Below are 20,201 nucleotides of genomic sequence, written 5' to 3'. Positions count from 1 at the left end.
CAAAACGAAGAAACATCTTCTTTACTCTTGTACGTCGGCTGACAATTATCTAAGGGGGTGGAGGCTAGTCGCTGTTTTGATGACAGGCAGAACGGATTGTCTCAATTACCGAGAACCTTCTTGTTTATTCCACTGGATTTGCATTATTACATAATCAGATTCTGAGAAATACATTAAAGAGCACATAAATATTGGCAGTCGCCTCATAGCCTTCAGCGGTGTCTTTTCTTAGGAGAGTTGGTGTTAATGTTCGCCATTCGGTCCAGAACACTACATGCCTGCACTGCAACCAGTCATGGAAATTGTCTCAGAGATAGGCGTGATGAAGGTCAAAGATGCAAACATTACAACATTACATTCCTCAAGACTGCTTATTACTTGTGGGTCTCCATGTGCTGTCTATTCGCCAAACAAGGAATAATTATCAATCCTGCGGTTAGAATAAGATGGGGTGCAGAACTGCGACTACACGCCAGCACCAACCTGTTATATATCTATGCGCGAGTGTTTGCTTCAGTGAGGGGTCAAGATCATCACTCAGGAATTTGTGTTGAAGATTAGGAAGCAAGGCTCTCTCCTCCTCTGTTCCGATGTATATGGCAGCCCTGCCTATATCAAACTCCGTGAACCTTTGGTTTGCCAATGGAAGAAGCTGGATATGGTCAAGGTCAACAATCGTGTCATCCGCTTCTGAGAACAGGTGCTGGAGGAGACGCAGTTTATCATCTCTTGAATAAGACTGGTACCTAGAAATGGCAGTTATACCGCTGAATAAACTTCATTGAAACATATTATAGTATGAGAGAAAGCAAGATTCATGCCACCAACTTAATTCAAGACTATGACGGATTGAAACTTGTCTTGCATTATCAATACACCAAGAAGATGAAATCAATTTGACGTAATAATGTCAACTGGGGTTACTGTGTGCCGACTGTACTTACTCTTTGCATTCCTTCAGCAGTTGGCAGAGATACATTGGAGTTGCTTCTGTGACTTGACTTTGGGGACTGTGGGACTTCACTGCTCTTATCATGTATTCAGGGACACACACTGGGTTCCTCCCGGCATCTATCAGAAAGTTGGTGAGCGCAGATCGTATCTCTGGACCGGCAGACGGCGGGCATAACACAGCATCTTTCAGGCAGACATATTTTGTAACAGTTGAGCCACTGGTTGGAAGGATAGACAGCATGTGAACCTGCCTCAGGAATGGCGGCAACAAGGTATCCTTCCATTTCTCATTCACCCGGTCGATGTTCGGGAATGCGCTGCAGATGTCATGTCGATGGACATCAGGTAATGCTGTGGCATCCTCGAGAAGATGTGCATACGCCTGTGGAAGGAGCTCTGTTATAAGACAGCGGTTCCACTGCAGATCTTTTGTCATCTTGTCAACATTCTGTCCTGTAGTCGGCCACTTGATTTCACTTCTGTTGGAACTGACAACAAAGAAAGCGTTGACATGGATTGGGAGACATGTTGGGCTAGTGTTGTCATGGAGAGGCAGAGGAAAGAAACAGAACAGCTGACTTTCTGTCGTCTGCCAAGCAGTATCGCATCCAATTGGCATGGCAACGCTTGCGAGAGGAAGGTAACTAAAGTTGGGATCTTCAAGGAGCTTTTTCAGTGTCGGTGTATCTTTCTTCCCATTGTAATAATGGCACACAACGAATCTTTGATCATCTTGCGCTGCTGACGTCTTGAATTCAACTTGATATGTCAACCTGCGTTCCCCCTTAAGTACTTCATCAGTGGCCATATCAAGATCACTGAAGAATGTTTGTCTCTTCTCCAAAGCAGTAGCCATTGATTCGTTGTGACCCATAGAAATGTCTTTCAACTCGACACTGAACCCACGCATTCCTTCAGAACTCTCATCACAAACCTCCCGGGTGAAAACCTCAATGGACTCTAAAGATTTCAAGAACAGCAGATTCATGTAGACATCGCCTTCGAGCATCCGGAACAGTTCCTTGATTTTCTCCTCGCCATACAGTGTTTCACACAACTCAGAAACTTCTTGTCGTAGAGGAAAGCGGAACACAGTACCTTTGTAAAATCCGTTTTTGGCCGCAGCTTCATTGAACCCAAATTTACCAAAGAAACTTTCGAACTCAACCGGATTGTTATACAGAACTTCTGAGAGGCTCCAGCAGATTTCTCCATCGTTGTACGGGTTCACTCTTCCAAAGTATGAGCCACTGAGGAGCACAGGGATTTCTGAAATGAAGCGAAGTCCAGTAAAGATGTTTGGACATGGCCGAAGACACTCTTTAAAGCTGATTGGTTCAAAGCTGGGGCAACTATGACTGCATGCCACAGTCGTACCAAAGTAGGTGCGAACCCCAGCTTTAATCCCAAACGTAGTTGCTATTGTAGAAACTATTTACAAATGCCCTATAGCCAAGTTTGCAAGAATTTGCGGGCGACTTTCACCAGTCATTTCGGGTACAATAAAATAAGTCTTACCTGTCATATGAAAGACAGATTTGAATCCGCGACCGAACCGTCCAACCTTTGTACGTTCCTCTCTTTTGGAGCTGTGCTGTATGTTGAGCAGGTTTTCAAAGTCTTTATCCGAGAAAACCGCATCATTGTAGGCGTAGAGTGCTGGGCCCTGCAAGGGGAAAGGGATGTGCCTTTGATCTTCGAGGAACTGTAACCTTTTGGTGAAGACTAGCTTCAGGGACAGGCCTGGCTGTACTATCTCACTGGTCAGAAAAGCTTTTCTGTAACTTTCAATGTGTTTCTGATTCAATTCCATGGAGGATCGCTTTGTCTTTATAAAAGGACCCTGAGCAGGGCCTAGCATTGTGACACAATAGTCTGCCCTATTCACTAAATCCGCCCCACACATCACCCCTGCCCTTCAAATTTCCATTTCAGTTCTCAGCGCTTTACCTGAAACTTGGCCAACTTCGGATCCAGCCCTTCTTTCGTGTATTCATGTTTATCATAGATGAACTTGGCATGACTTGCACCAGCGTCTTCAGCGTTTTGGAGAATTTCCTGAAAACAAAGTTTGTGTGACAATACAGTAACGAGAGGTGTCCGGAGTTCGCGGGGCAAACTTGGAGGCTTCCCCGCAGTGATACCTAAAACAAAAATGTTCGTTATCTCATTGACTTTAATTACTTTCATAGCGGCCGAACTGTTGGAGATTCTAAACTCCCGGGTAATACTCTTTATTTGGCTTCGGGCGGGAGATTTTGTTTACTGTCGTGTTTACCGGCTGACCTGTGTGCCTGGTCGCCTCCACAGGCCCCTGGCAGCTATTTATAGCAAATGTCTTTGTCTCCCCTTGAAGGGTTCCGCCAGGTGCCTACGAAAGCGTCTGGGTCCGCCCTATAAATACGGTCGATTTTTATTGTTATTCATTCTCGTCCCGGCTAGTCGCTCTGGAGGTTCCATATTCGGTATGTATCACATATTCTGTTCCACCAATTTCTCTCATTCATTTATCGTAGTCCTACGTGTAAAATTCTTAGATCTTAACATAAATTTGTGCAGGCCTGGTTTTTATGCGATCTTGTACTGACTATATGATTATATATATTCTTTAATTTGCAGTTTACCAAATATAATAAAGATGAGACTTATGAAACATGAAAGTTGTCGTTAACAGCGTAAACGAATATGGAACCTCCAGAGCGACTAGCCAGGACGAGAATCATGAACCATGAATCTACAATTTGATCTTGCGAACGGCAAGAAAACCAGTGGCGTGTCGCGAACCTTACCCTGAACCTGAACCATGAGCGATAAACAACAAAGAAGTCGGTACGGGCAGGTCTATAAACCGTCATTGAAAGCGAGAGAGGCGGCCAGTGCTCTAGCCTATGACGAAACCGAAACGCAGAACACAATCTATGATGGTATAAACGAAACCTCGTGGGTAACAGTTGATGAAACTGATAGCCAGCTGTCCGAATCAAAGCGCGAGGTCGAGAAATGATGCTCGAGCACGAGCTTCAAATGCAGGCCCTCGAAACCTCTGAACGCCACGAGAAGGAAAAACTTCGTCAAATCGCCCAGGAAAGAAAGCTAAAAACCCTCAAAATAGAACTCGTGGACGTGTCGGATAGTAGTACGGTAAAATCAACTAGTTCGAGTCGCACCAACGAATGGTTAGAAGATCAGAACGATCGGAGCCATGTGAAATTCGGAGCTGCCCGTGAATGTGATTTTTTTTAACCTGTGTATGACGAAAAACCCGTGTTCGCTGGCTCCTTCCCCAATTTGGGACTTCCAAAACTAACATTCAATGTTTTCAACGGCGAGCCCACTGATTGGCCTGAGTGGTATCTTGGTTTTAAGAACCTCATTGGGGACAACAATTTGTTGTCTAATTCACAAAAACTAGGTTATTTGAAGTCTTTTTTGGGGGATGAGACAAGGAGCAAGGTGCTTGGATTATTGTTGAGTGGCAACAGTTACGAAAGCGCGATCAAGGAACTGGAAACTAGGTATGGTAATCCAACTCTTATCATTGAGGCATTTATCAATAGTGGCCAAAATCTTTAAAAAATTCAGATTTGCCAGGCTATTTTACTCAAGTATGTCAACTGGTACAAGTCTTTCGCACAATGGGCTACGCGGCTGACCTTAAAGGTAAAGGTCTCTTGGTTGACCTTACGTCACGCCTACCTTACAACATGAAGGAGGCGTGGGGTAGGTACGTAGTTGACGTCGGCAAAGGCGATCCAACGGTTGAGCTCTTTCACCAGTGGTTGATAGAGAAAGAAAAGGCTATGCGATACGGTGGAGCACTTGAGCCAATCTCTCGTGAAAGTACTAGAGACGCGAAGTCGCCTGCCAGCGGTAAATTTCCTGTTGTGAAACAGGCTACGCTTATGACCCCTGCCGCACCAGTTCAAATGTAAATGTGGTCAAGCGTTGTCAGTTTTGCTCGAAGGGACACTGGCTGACCGAGTGTCAAGACTTTCAAAAGAAAACCCCAAAAGAGAAACTTCTCTGGTTTAAAAGTAACGGAAGGTGTTTTTTGTGTCACAAGAAATTTCATCTTAGTGTAGATTGCATTTCAAAGCGTAGGTGTAACGTTGATGATTGCGGCAAACGCCATTCGTCCCTATTACATAGCTCATTCTCCAAAGATGTCGAGGCCGGTGATTCTTCCCGCATAGCGACAGTAACAATGACCCGGCCTGTCTCAAGTACAGCGTATTTGCAGACTTTGCCGGTGAGGCTCCACACACCCAACGGTCGTGTTGTTGATACTTTTGCTATGCTCGATTCGGGTAGTCAGGCTACTCTTATCAGAGAATCATTCGCTAGAGGCGTAGGCCTTAATGGGCCACGCTGTACCCTCTCCATTGGAAACATAAGGGAAACTGAACCAGTCCAGAACTCCAAAAGGGTGTATTTCTGGTTGAGTGACCCAAATGCCCCAAACATGACTCCCTTGAAAGTCACCAACGCATTGACTTTCAATGCCCCATTCAACTTCCCGCAACAATCACTGCCAAGTAATGATAACGAGTGTCCAGTTTGGCCACATATTCAAGACTTGAATCTTTCCCCAGTCGACTCGGGTCAAATAACTGTATTGATTGGAGTCGACACAAAACGGGCATTTCTTCCTCTTGAGGTTCGAGAAGGTCCAGATGACCTTCCCATGGCCTTCAAAACGCCTTTGGGTTGGACGGTCATGGGGCCTGCGGTAGCTAACAATGGAAACGCGAATTGCGATTCTAGCCCTAGTGTCATTTCATTCATATCAGTAATGATGAATTGCATTCTCAGGTTGAGAAGTTCTGGCAAACAGACAGTTTTGGGTCCAAGTCGGTGTCTGAAAGACCCATATCTATGAATGATCAAAAGGCACAGGCCATGTTTTTTTTTTTTTGTTATTGATAATTTTATTCACCAAAAACACAACTGTTACATGAAGTTCTACAGAATAAGAGGGCATGCAAGTACATAATATTGTTACAATATAAAACGATAGATGGCGACCTTGTTGTTCAAAACGGTTCAGGGTACAGTAAATTCCTTTTGCGGCTACAGATAACAAGGCAAAAGTGGGTCAGCGTGCAATTACTCGACGAAATGTACAGTGTATGTTATGCTATATTTTCCAGGGCATCTATGAGAAGGCCCCATTTCATCATGAACTTATCGTGTCTGAGATAGATCTTTTCTACTCTCGACGTGAACCGTATCATTGATAATAAGTTTCTGAAGAATGGTTGCGATTGTCTGAGTTTACAGTGATACAAGAATTGTTTTGCAATTAAATTGATATGCTGGACCAGTTCCGATGAACGAGGATCTCCCAGAATTACTTCTCGGAGATTTGGTAGAAATTGTTCGCCATGATCCGAGAGCCACTCTGACAATCGCAACCATACTGACTTTGCGTGGGTACACTCAAAAAAGACATGTTCCAAAGTTTCCGTGTAAAAGCCACAGAAGCTGCACATTCTGGATTCGCTAATGCCATATTTATGCAAGAGGACATTGGTGGGCAAAATACGATGCAGTATTTTTAACTGGAAAAATCGCAATTTGGTCTCCCTCGTACAAATGAATGGAATTGAATAGATTGATGACCAATCAATGTCCTCTCCAAATAAGTTTTCCCATTTGCGTTGTGATTTATCCGGACATGTTGCATACATTTTGATCACCCTTTTATAATATATTTGAGTTGGTTTAGCACAGTTTTTGATAGCAGCAATAGTTACCGGCATAAATTCGACCAGTTTACATCCGCCTTCCTTTATACGCTTTTTCCAATTCTTTGGTATGGCATCAACCAGAGCCTTGTGCTGCAGAAAGTGTACATTACCCGTAAATTCAGGTGAGAGCTTTTCCCAAGTGAGAAAGTTACCATCGTCATCTATAATTTGATTAATAAATTGTACACCACTTTCGTGCCAGCCTTTGTAAAATATACTCCTCCCATTGATTTTGATATATTTGTTATGAAATAATGGCTGCTTTAAAATGTCCTCAATATTTGAGTTGCGATCTATTTCACTACTGACCAGAGACACCCAAGCACCGAAAACATCCTTCCAGAAGGGGTTAAGTTTGGATAAAAACGAGGAATTGTTATCATTACTATACCAGATAAAGTGTCCACCATAATCCTCTAGAGTGGACACCAGTAAAGTATTCCAGGGGGTAACCTTTTCAAGCTTAATCAGCCGTTTGATCCAAGACAATTTAAGTGATTGACAAAAGAGAGTAACATTTGGAACATTGAAACCACCATTTTCATAGCTATTAAACATTGTTGTACGTTTGATTTTGTCTCTCTTGTTTGCCCAGATGAATTCAAAAATTCGCTTTTGGAGAGCGTCAAGAATATGTCTTGGTGGGTTAGGTAGAGCCATGAAAAGGTGTACCAGTTTAGACAAAGCAAGGGATTTGACAATGACGATGCGACCAAATACTGTCAAGTTCCTAGCCGTCCAGGCATTTAAGGTAGCCTGGAAGTCTTTAAGCTTTGTGCGATAATTCGTTTCCGTGTAATCATTGCTATCCAGGTCGAATTTGATCCCCAAGCTTCTAAATGAGCCACGTGTTTGCCATTGAAGAGGCAAATCCGGACGGTAGATAACATCATCATTCAATCCTATTCGAACCACAACTGTTTTATCATAATTAAGATGCAGACCTGAGCAGTCTGCAAATGCCTCTAAAATATGGAGGACAGTGCAGAAAGTCTCCTGATCGTTTTCAAGGAATAAATCGGTGTCATCCGCATATTGACTGATGAGAAATTCAGAACTGTCAATATTGATACCTTTAACATCCGGGTGTTCGACGAGGGCAGCTGTCAGCAACTGTGTTGCCAAAATGAATAGGTAAGGGGACAAGGGGTCCCCTTGTCGCACCCCTCTTTGTACTGGGAAACTGGCTGACAGAAATCCGTTTTGAATTATCCGACTCTCACTGTTAGTATATAATATTGTTATCCACTTTTTAAAGGTATCACCAAAGTTAAAATAATCGAGGACTTTGTCAAGGAAAAAATGACTTAGAGTATCAAAAGCCTTTTGAAAATCGAGCAAAAGAATTAAACCTGCCGCGTTTCGCTTGTCTAGTTCCTGAATTATATCATACATGAGTCTTGTACATTCACTAATATATCGACCTTTCATAAAGCCTTTTTGATGCGGAGATATTAATTTGTCTAAATAAAGTTTCATTCTATTCGCCATGACTCCAGATAAAAGTTTGTAGTCCACATTCAGAAGCGAGATAGGGCGCCAGTTCTTTAGGTAATCTTTAGATTTCCCTGGTTTGGGAATGCAAGTTATCACACCTTGTCGTTGTGTTATGGAGAGTGAATTGTTGTCTAATGCCGCATCAAAAGATCTGACTAAAAATGGGTTAATGTCCGTCCAAAAAAATTTATAAAACTCAACTGTAAAACCGGATGATCCTGGACTCTTTCCGTTTTTCATATTTTTCAATACCTCTAAACATTCCGCACTAGTTACATCACCTTCGCATTGTTCCTTTTCGTCATTGTTCAGTTTGATTAAAAAGTCGCTCTCCTTTGGAAAGAATATGGCACAGGCCATGTTAGACTCCTCAATACGGCACACTCCAAGTGGCCACTACGAGGTCGGTATGCTGTGGTCAGAATACCCCGTTAAATTACTAAACAATCGCATATTGGCCGAGCGACGATTTCAAAACCTTAGTCACAAACTTGAAAAGAATAGCGCTCAGCGTGAAAAGTACACGAGTGTTATGAATGGCTACGTCAAAAGTGGGTTTGCTCGCAAGTTGACACCTGAGGAATCTAGACAAACCAGTGACCGCACCTACTATTTGCCTCATCATGGTGTAGTAAATCCTAAGAAACCCGACAAATTAAGGGTGGTTTTTGATGCTGCGGCAATTTACAAGGGCGATAGCTTAAATGACCATTTACTCGCTGGCCCAGATCTCATTAACACTTTGGTTGGTGTATTAGTGCGGTTCAGATGCGGTTCCATTGCAATTTCAGCTGATATCGAGGGTATGTTTCACCAATGTCTCGTCCCCACCGAGGATTCCCAGGCCTTGCGGTACCTGTGGAAAGCAATTTCATTGGTGCGGTTTGTGAGCTCAAACAAGCTATCGTCGCATGGAACGCAGATGATCATGTGCAGAGTACGTTGGCCAAAAATTATATTCAATGGCATTTCAACCATCCTAAGGCTTCCCACATGGGCGGAGCTTGGGAGCGCCTGGTGAGTTCTGTCAAGAAGGCATTAAAGGCAATTTTACAAGAATCATGCGTTCATGATGACACCACCCTTTGCGAGGTTGAATCAATTTTGAACTGTAGACCGTTGACTTATGTAGCATCCAGTTCTTCAGACGCTGAGCCTCTCACGCCCAACCATTTCTTGTTGAATCGCCCAAGTCGGGTATTGTCGCCTGTCGCTGACTCACTAGCAGGTGATATTTTCAGTAGGAAACGTTGGCGGCAGTCGCAATGTTTGGCTTACCATCATTGGAGGCGATGGCGTAGGGAATATCTTCCCTCGTTGACCGTCAGATCTAAATGGTTGTGTGAGGCTCGGAATTTGAAGGAAGACGATGTGGTACTCATTTTTTATGCCAATTCACCAAGAGGACAGTGGCCATTGGCCCGCGTTGTAGAGGTTTTCCCGGGTAAGGACGGCACCGCTGTCTTTTCCTGCCTCAGATCGACAACTTAGTTAAAGTAGGCCACTCTTGATTATCTGATCTCAATTCTGGGTCACAGGCCCAGATGGGTATTTATAGTAACACGATAGGTGGCGTATTTGCAGGAAGAAATCTTGACTCTCTGTCAGATATAATCAATTTCCTTAATTAAAGATGGGTCTTTAATGAAACAGTTGTTTGTAGTCTTTTCTTGTTTAGTTATGCCAACACATATGAGTCACGCGGGCCTAGTGCCCCATATCGGTGTCTGAAGTTAACAATGGAGAGAAGCCACATGCTTAATAAAGGGGGAGTTGGAGTATAAATAGGATGGGAGTGGATGGTAGTATGTAAATGGTTGCCTGTTATTACACTGTAATGAGCTCCTGGCTTTTTCGATGATTCCATCTGGATTTCTCATCAGTTAGATATCTGATTGGTCAGGAATAGATTTGTTTTTATAAACTTATGAATATACCAGGACCAAGTTACCCTTTCGTCAACGTATAAATCCTAAATCTGATTGACATTACTGAGCTTTTATTTCAAGTCACAGTTGCTGTCATGAAAAGAGAACCCAAGTTGAAATTTCTAACCAGGCTCTGATTGGCTGCTGCTATCCATGGCAATGTTTGTAAACAATGGGCACATGGCTGGATGTGTCTCGTCATGCAAGCACAGGTTCTGATATCTATATTACTCCTACCTAAACTTGTATTTCCGTTCTCCAAACTGCACAATGTAATTCTAAAATGTTTTATGATAAAGGTATCAACATTGTCACCTTTATAACGTAGTAATCCATATGAGTTTATATTAATAATCTGATCCGGTCTTCAAAAATAATCCTGTCTCTTATGTAAGTTATAATGAATGAATGAATGAGTGAATGAATGAGACTGAGAGTGATCAAACAAAAATATCCACAAGTATACATATAAACTATTCACTCCTGTTTTTGCTCCTATCTATTTTTGCTATAAGTAATATAAATTTGTCCCTTGTGTAAAACTACTGCCATTTATGTCCCATATATGGTATTCCTTTTGGGTTGGGGTAAAGATTCGGACAAGTTCCAAGATACACTCGGGCATCACTTCACGTTTGGTCCAAACAAGTGTTGGATCTGCTGCCATATCTTGCTGTTGTATTGTTGCTTTTTTCTGCAAATAGAGGGGATGATTCCAGGCCCCCCTGTCCTGAAGCATCTTCCAGTATTTTTTATAAAGGCCTTTCCTAATTGTATTATTGCCATCCCTTGGTGGCTGGCCCGCTCCCAACCATCGCTGTGGATGGGTTGTCACACAGGGTGATGAAAAACACTGCTGGCACATTTCTGCGCCAGGAACAGGAGCTATAACTGGTTGGGGTTGCAGCTGCCCAAGACCCTCTTCAATACTCTCAACAAGGTCCTCTCCATCGACCATGCCCTCAGCTTGTGGTGGTGGTGAGTCTGGTTGTCCTGGATCATCATTTATATCTGCTCCACTTGTAGGCCCATTGGTTTCATTTTTGTCCTGATCACTTATATTCCCAGAAGTTGAATTTAATATCTCCACTGTGCCGACGCACCTTCCATCATACACTTAATTACTGAGCATATAAGCTCCGCCTCCTGTCAGGCCATATTTGGATTGACTCCTTCCGGTACTTTCTTAACCAATCGTGTTTACTTCCCCTTTTCGGACTTTTCTACCTGTAAAGCCTGTGATGAATAAAGTTAGTTAGCATAAGTATATCGTCGTTGTAACATCTCTCTGCATGTCTTGCATGGACTATACTCTGGACCACGTGGACTATATATGATAAACCCGCAATAGGCCGAACATTTGGTGCATGTGACCAGGATTTTCTCAATACGAACTCGGTCTATCTATCCTCACGTTTTACTCGATATCACGCTTAAATATGGCTCCAACACCAGAGGAAGTAGCAGCAGACAAGCTTAAACGCATGGTTCACGAGAGAGGCTCGAAACGAGCGACGATGACCAGACTCATCAACAAGATGGAGGACGTGGTGAAGGAACTTAACGCCGAAGCAGCAGTAGACACAACACTAGACGTCACGAAACTGGATCAAGTATTTGCGAAACTTGCACTGGTCCCTACAAAACTGGCAGAGATTGTGGCTCTTGATAAAGATATCATCAAGGCCACCCCAACCGACACCGTAGACCACGCGGTGACGGAAGCCGAGGACTATACGTCAAACGTGGAAGAGAAACACATCATTCTGAAGAAAATCTACGACAGGTTAGCGAGCCCTAAGCAGCCCAAACCCGCGACTCTAGCCCGGACTCCAGCTCCCACAAACACGAGCACAACGCCAACGGTACCGGTAACAAAAAACGTTCATCTTCCTAAACTCCAACTTTCCACCTTCTCCGGTAACATCTTAGAGTGGACGACATTTTTCGACGGATTTACGGCAGCCATCCATAATAACAACGCACTCGGAAACGTACAGAAATTCCAATATTTACGCGCCCAGCTACAGGGGGAAGCGTCTTTGGCAATCGCAGGATTGCAACTAACCGACGCTAACTATGCGAGTGCGATTGAACTTTTGAGAGAACGATATGGACAGAACCACAAACTAAAAGCAGCCCTCATGAAAGCCCTCTGGGACCTTCCCAAACCAAGCGATGAAATTGACAACGTGAAGAGCTTTTATGATCAACTTGAAAGTCACATCCGTGGCCTACGCGCTATAGGAATGGAGGAGAGTTCCTACGGCGACCTACTAGTGCCCCTCATCATGGAGAAACTTCCACGCCGACTGAGACAACTCATCACCCGTGACCATGGAGCGAGAGACTGGCAACTACAAGAAGTCCGCGAAGCGATCAAGAGAGAAATTGACATTTCAATTCAAGGAGACGCCATTCTGGATCTGTGTAATGATTCAAACATTGGATATGCCACACCCACTGCCGCATTTAGTGTTAACGCCACCAGGAATACTAGTATGAGTGAGAAAAAACGCGCGAAATGTGTATTTTGTTCTACTGATAATCATCCCAGCGTCCATTGTAAAAGTGTTACTGATCCAAAGCGCAGATGGGAAATCGTAAAAAGGGCCGATTTGTGTTTTAACTGCCTTGGCAACCATCGGGCAAAGTTTTGCAATTCAACCACCAAATGCCACAAATGTAGGCGACGCCATCATACCGCACTGTGCGATTCATCCCGACAGGCCTCAAATAGATCCTCAAACCCTAGTTCAACCGCAAAGCCCTACAATGAACGGGAACAAGCTAAAACCGCCACAACTGTTCACCAGAAGTTGGTTAACACCAAACCCCTTATGTTGGGTCCCGCAATTCTGAAATCCGCCGTCGCAACCGCAAAATCTCCGACCCGCTCAACTAAGGTCAACATCATTCTAGATGAAGGGAGCCAGCGCTCCTTCATCACCGCAAAATGCGCCAGCAATCTCGAACTCAAACCGCAATCTCGAGAGATGATAAAAATAGCACCCTTTGGGGCCAACGCCAAAGCCGTACGTGCGTTGGATAACGTCATCGTCCAAATCGAAACCGCTTCTCGAGTAGAAAACGTTCCCATGAAAATGCTCATCGTCCCGAAGATTTCAGCACCGATTAGCACCTGCCCCCAAGCAATCTTCGCCTTACCACATCTGAAGAACCTCAAGTTTGCGGAAACCAGCTCCGGGGACTTTATGGAAATTGACATCCTGATTGGTGCGGACTACTATTGGTCAATAGTTGGAGACAAAATCGTCCGTCCCGCAGAAAACACCCTCGGACCAGTAGCGGTCTCATCGAAATTCGGATATCTCCTATCAGGCCCGACTCCCGCCAATATCGAAGGTCAACGCGATGAATACACGCCCGCACTCCTGACGACCGTTCTAAACGTCCTAGCAAGCCACACCCTTGAAGACAAAATAGCACAATCTTACTGGGACTTGGAAACCATAGGGATTAAAGACGACACTGAAGAAAAAGAAAGTGACTTTCTACTCAATTACCACGACACCTGCCTTGAACGAGACGACAACGGAAAATACGTAGCCAGACTACCATGGTTGGACAACCACCCAATTTTACCCACGAACTACCACGTCGCCAAAGCAAGGACAAGATCGATGGTACGGAAATTATCGCCTGACCTCCTGAGTAAGTACCAAGATATTATTACCACTCAACTCCAACGACATTTCATCGGCAGAGTAGCAAACGACAACATCAACATTGGCCACTACTTGCCCCACCATGCGGTTCTTAAAGATTCATCTGCCAGCACCCCAATCCGGGTAGTATATGACGGGTCCTGCAAGAAGTCAAATGATCACCCAAGCCTGAATGATTGCCTGGACCCCGGCCCAAACTGCCTCAACGAGCTCAACGCCATACTTCTCCGTTTTAGAATGCACCCCATAGGCCTTTCGAGTGATATTGAGAAAGCGTTTCTCAATATCAGGCTCAACGAAGAAGACAGATGCTTTACGAAATTTTTATGGCTCAGTGATCCCAGTGACCCCGAGAGTGATTTCCACACGTACCAGTTTGAAGCGGTCTTATTTGGAACAGTGTCATCGCCGTTCATTCTGCAAGCCGTACTGCACACCCACCTTGACGCCGCAACCTCATCCCGTATCGCAGCAGACGTCAAGAACAACATATACGTTGACAACGTGGTGACAGGTGTCGCCACTACAGACACCGCCATGGAATATTACAACACCGCAAACGCCATAATGAGTGACTGTGGCTTCAAACTCCGCGCATGGACCTCAAATGATGCTACAGTACGCGACCAAGCTCAGGCTGATGACATCAACGAAACAAAGACGAACGTCAGTGTCCTAGGCATGAAATGGGACACCGGTAGTGACCAACTATCATATGCAAAGAAAGCTGCTCCATCCCCAGATATTCTTCTGACCAAACGCGCAGTCATAAGTCACAGCTCTAGCATTTTCGACCCACTCGGATATATTGCCCCCACGCACATTAAAGCCAAGGCCTTCCTGCAAGAACTATGGCAACACGGACTACACTGGGACGAACCCCTTACAACAGAACTGTCTGAAAGGTGGCGCAAAATCACCATCGAATTGGAAGAAGCCATGAACATCACTGTCCCTCGGAAAATATTGGACAACATTGACCCGCAAAATTGTGAACTACATGCATTTAGCGATGCATCCCCAGCAGCCTACGGATGCGCCATCTACCTAAAGAGTGGAACCCAGGCATCTCTCCTCATAGCCAAAACCAGAGTCAAACCGCTAAAAGCCACTACCATTCCTCGCATGGAATTAATTGCAGCACTCACCGGCTACAGACTAGCCAAGTATACGCTAGAAGCACTCCAAGGGTTAATTCCAATCAAAAAACAAGTCATTTGGATCGATTCTCAGATCGTCCTACATTGGATTACAAGCGATAAGAAACTTCCTGTGTTTGTTCAGAATCGTGTGAATGAGCTGAGGAAATTCCCAGGTGAATTTCGCTATGTGCAATCAAAAGATAACCCCGCTGACCTCCTAACTCGAGGCATCACTGCACAGGAACTGCGCGACTCCCCACTGTGGTGGACAGGCCCCAGCTGGTTGAGTACCGGGATGTACCCACCCACGCCAACACAACTTCTTCATAATGTACTCTTACAGCAAGCCGCCACTACTGATGACGTACCAGACCAGGTACGAGACGACACTAGCGACCACGCCCCAGATGTCAGAGACCAGACCCATCACCCCGCTACAACACCGCTGCAACACCCGGGTATCGCCAAGGTCATTGACGTCACACGTTTCAGTTCGTACCGCAAGCTTCTCAAAATCACCGCACTTGTCCAGAAAATCGCCAAAGTCTGGATAACAAAGGATAAGACCAATCTCAAGACCCTGATCCAAGCCACTGCACAGGAAACTTCTGCCGCTGAGACACTGTGGATTAAAGCCATACAAACGGACTGCTATCACAATGAGATAGAAATCCTCAAAGGAAAGACCGCCACAGGACCCCTAGCTGGTCGCAGCAAAACACTTGTCAATCAACTTCGCCTATACCTCGATGAGTCAGGCCTGATTCGACTAGATGGCCGACTCAACAATGCCAGAATCAACCTCGACACCAAGTTCCCGTATCTGGTACCACGGAAGCATCCATTCACCGACCTTCTCATAGGCAGGGCCCATGCCGCCCAATTACACTCGGGAATGCGATCTACCGTGGCATGGCTCCGCCAGCGATTTTGGATTCCGAGAATCCGGGAAGCCGTCAACTCACAACTCCGACGATGCGTCACCTGCAAGCTGATTATGGGAAAGCCCTATAGCAAACCAGAAACTCCGCCCCTTCAGGCCAGCCGCATCCAGCAAGCACCCCCTTTTACTGTTTCCGGTTGCGACTTTACCGGTGCACTAAATGTCAGACCCAAGGAGGGTGGTCCCGAGGCAAAAGTCTACATTGCCCTATTCACCTGTGCCATAACAAGAGCGGTGCACCTTGAAGTTGTTCCCGATATGACGTCACAGACCTTTCTGAATGCCTTTCGACGATTCTGCGCCCGCCGCTCCACTCCTTCACAAATGATTTCTGACAATGGCACAACTTTCATCGCCGCCGCCAATGAGATTAAGCAGCTAATGCAATCACCGGACATCCAGGCCCACATGGCCGACCAACGCTGCACTTGGACCTTCAACCCCAAACGCGCGCCGTGGTGGGGAGGGTTCTTTGAGCGCATGATTGGAATGACGAAGATGGCCATCATTAAAACTCTAAGAAGAGCGCGAGTAACACTGGATGAACTGACAACCCTTGTCACCCAAGTAGAAGGCATACTAAATGACCGACCCCTCACGTACATTGGTGACATGGACATCACTGCCCCTCTGACGCCAGCACACCTTCTCCACGGGAGACAGATAACAGGACTTCCGTACGAAGCTACCGACTTGGATGAACTTGCTGATCCGAACTTTGGAGATAGTCTTAACAAACGCGCTAAACGACTGGCGGTACTGATTGATCACTTTTGGCAACAGTGGTCATCGGAATATATCCCTTCGTTAAGGGAGAGACATATTCGATCGAAGCGCGGTCATCGCGAAACCCGCGTAAAAGTTGGTGAAATCGTCCTAGTCCACAGTGATGAAACCAAAAGGGTCAATTGGAAGATCGCTAAAATTGAACGCCTGATCTATGGTCAAGATGGTATCGCACGTGCCGCACAAATAAAAACATCATCGGGAGTGACTAACCGCCCAATAGCGCGCCTTTATCCTCTTGAAGTCACTGCCGCTGAAACTGCGCCGATCGCTGCCCAGGTTCACGAGAAACACAATGAAGCCCAGCAAAACACAATGCAACAGGCACCTGTAAACAACAGGCCACCAACACGCAATGCTAGCAAGAACGCCAGAAATAAGATAATGCAATGGGCAAACGTACTTAATGGCAAAGACGATTAAATGATACGTGTTATTTAGTACGAGTGACGAAGTGGCAGTTCAGGACATGTTATTTAGGGTGTGGCACAACGAGAAAACTGATCCATAGGACAATATACATGTAATAACAATGTAATGAATATCCGTGTGAACGCGTCACAAGAATTCATATTAGTGCGTTATATAGGACTCTATAGTAGATCATACTACAAACTCATTATTGTCATTCGAACTGTCTCATGCACACCATATTCTGTGCCTTTAGCTGATTGAAATAGGACTTTAGAAATTTGACTACATATACATTGTACTTCGAATTAGTACAAGTCTGCACGTCTCATATATACTTTGTAGTTTTCGCAATCTCCACAGAGCAATTTAGAGATCCGGTTTGAATACAGGACACTTTAGAATTCAAGTTAATTGATCTTGGCATAACTACGGTGTAATCTTTCTAGTTTATGATTGTTTACTCTAGGACTTTAAAGTAAAGGTGGCTACCTTGACAGCTTGTTTTTACAAGGGATTGGTCCCTTTGATAGCGTACAAGTCATTTTGGTTTCAATGCCAGACACATTTTCCTGCCCTGGGGAGGATGTGCCGACGCACCTTCCATCATACACTTAATTACTGAGCATATAAGCTCCGCCTCCTGTCAGGCCATATTTGGATTGACTCCTTCCGGTACTTTCTTAACCAATCGTGTTTACTTCCCCTTTTCGGACTTTTCTACCTGTAAAGCCTGTGATGAATAAAGTTAGTTAGCATAAGTATATCGTCGTTGTAACATCTCTCTGCATGTCTTGCATGGACTATACTCTGGACCACGTGGACTATATATGATAAACCCGCAATAGGCCGAACATCCACATAGTCCCAATCATAGAAATTAAAGAAACCACGAATAGCCTCCCTTTGCTCATTAGTCAGAAGAAGAGAAATCAGTTGCCTTTGTTCAGCCATTTTTTACCTAATGAAGTGAAACCCGCCAATTTTCTTGGAGCAGTCCAAATTGAGGGGTGAGTACTACTTGTTAATATGGTGTATTCATCCATCTGTCCCAGATGACATCACGGTAATCATAAGACTTTTGCACCAGGACTGGTTTTCCAACTTGTCGCCTCGGTGCTTTTGCATCAAATGTTACCTTGACTGAGGTGTGGTCCCTGCCGACATTCCAATTCCAATCAATAAGTGAAAGGTTGGTCCTCATCTTGTAAGATGTTTCCCCAAACACAATCCTTTTGTCATGGAACTGAAGCAAAGCATTGTTGAATGATTCAACATAATGAGTATCCATGGCTGTAACGTAATTCTCTGGTTTCTTATAGATATCTAGTTTGCGGAGAAAATCAGAGAGAATTTTCTCTGCCACAGGGTCGGTTATCTGTTTTTTGGTTGATTCATAGTGTTCATCCTTACACCTTGATGCATGGTCACAATTGTTGTGATTTCCCTTGTAATGTTCAAGAATATTTCCAACATTTTCTTTCAACTTCTGTTCATTACGATCGCAATTTTTTATACACCAGTATACGTGTGTTTTGATAGAAGCCGCTTTATCTGCCAATTGAGGATGCCACACCTTGCCCTGGTCTTTCTTCGTACCCTTTGTGATTTTCTTTGCAGCTTTGGCTACTCCCTTGGTGGCATGCCAAATATCTTGAGCATTTCGTGTTGGCTTTCTATGTTCATTGACAAATTTGGTGACTGTAGGATCATTATCATGGCAGTGATAACGCACTGGAACTTGTTGTTCATCAAGAAAACTGTATATTTCTTTCACCCCAATTGTCTCATGTCTCTGCGTCACAGGATCATCAGCTTTTGAAAGGGTAGCAACATGAAGGGCTTTGTGGGATCGGTCACCCAAACAGACAACATCACTAAAACGGGCATTCTTGCGCCAACAATGCCTGACATCTGTCTGAATGTCTATTTCGTCAACATCATTAGCCATTGAAAGGGCGACTTCCTCCATTATTGCATATTTCTTGGATTCATCTGTCTGTTGTTGTACTATGGGAGCAAAGGAATCTATGAACGTGTTTAGTCTGTCCGTGGAGAGTACACCAATATCACTGCCTTCTACAATTTTATCATACTGAACGGGCAGGGCCCCTGATGTAAAAAACCCATGAGCCACTCTTGCATTCACCAGAAACTGACCTATCTTGATGTGGGGAGATGAAGTCCAATGAATAGCATGTTTCTCTGTTCCTTGGCATAAAAGGTTGATACATCCTACATGTCCATCCCGTCGGAAATCCTTCGTGAACAAGTTGCTCCCACAATTTATTGCATGAGACTGGACCCTGTCAATTAAATTTCTGACTGAAGTCCCTGCACATATGAACAGTGGTTCCTTCGTGTCTGTTGTGAGCTGGTAAGCTGGTGTGGTATTGGGGACAGTAGACTTATCCTCAGCAGTTTTGTTGCTCTCCTTGCTGTTGTTTTCGATGTAAAAGTCAATCACTTGGTTTAGAAATTTGTAATTCGACACCATTGAGCATTTTCCACCCCCTAACTTTGACTTCAACTTGACCATTTTGTTGAAGAAAGAAACCTTTTCATTTTCGTCTGAACAATAGAATGTTAATTGACTTTTCAAAAGATTGGTCTTTTTGGGCTTGGTTCTTTCAGAATCATTCATGGATCCCCTTTTTCGTTTCCTAGCATGAAGCTGACGATTTTCATCACGAAAGCGAACTAAATCATCTCTGTTATCATCAGTATAACTCATGTTGTCAATGTCCTTCTTCTCATTTAATGAAAGTAACAAAGATTTGGGGATACTATAACCTAACCTCCCCTTCTCGCTTTAATGGTCTTTTCCACCTAGATCATCACCAAATGTTATCTTGTACCAAGACTAAGAGTCAGTCACCCTGTAACTTTGCACCAAGATGCGCATAGCAACTAACTTCAGAAATATTACCAAGGTATTTCTCTGTTTCTAAACCATACAAAACAAAACAAAATGTAGTATGTCTTGGAACAAGTATTATTGTTGACTAAGACACAAAACTGTGAGTTTACTTTGGCCTTTCCGTCTCTAAGAAAGGATGCTCAAGTTCATGACCTAATGGCTATTTAATTCATAAAACACA

General features: G+C 44.2%; 1 protein-coding gene across 1 annotated transcript in view; it reads right to left on the bottom strand.

Annotated features, from left to right (window-relative positions):
- Nucleotides 1–20,201, bottom strand: part of LOC135485724 (sacsin-like) — a 42,395-nt gene that overhangs the window by 13,553 nt on the left and 8,641 nt on the right. The window contains exons 3-6 of the mRNA XM_064768118.1: nt 2,905–3,012; nt 2,473–2,620; nt 945–2,223; nt 484–746 (exon numbers count right to left, since the gene is read on the bottom strand). Of these exons, the coding sequence (XP_064624188.1) occupies nt 484–746; nt 945–2,223; nt 2,473–2,620; nt 2,905–3,012 (1,798 nt within the window). The remainder of the gene's footprint in view (nt 1–483; nt 747–944; nt 2,224–2,472; nt 2,621–2,904; nt 3,013–20,201) is intronic.

This window comes from Lineus longissimus, chromosome 3, assembly GCF_910592395.1.
Source record: "Lineus longissimus chromosome 3, tnLinLong1.2, whole genome shotgun sequence".
NCBI classification, from domain to species: domain Eukaryota; kingdom Metazoa; phylum Nemertea; class Pilidiophora; order Heteronemertea; family Lineidae; genus Lineus; species Lineus longissimus.
This window is presented reverse-complemented; position numbering and strand designations above follow the sequence as displayed.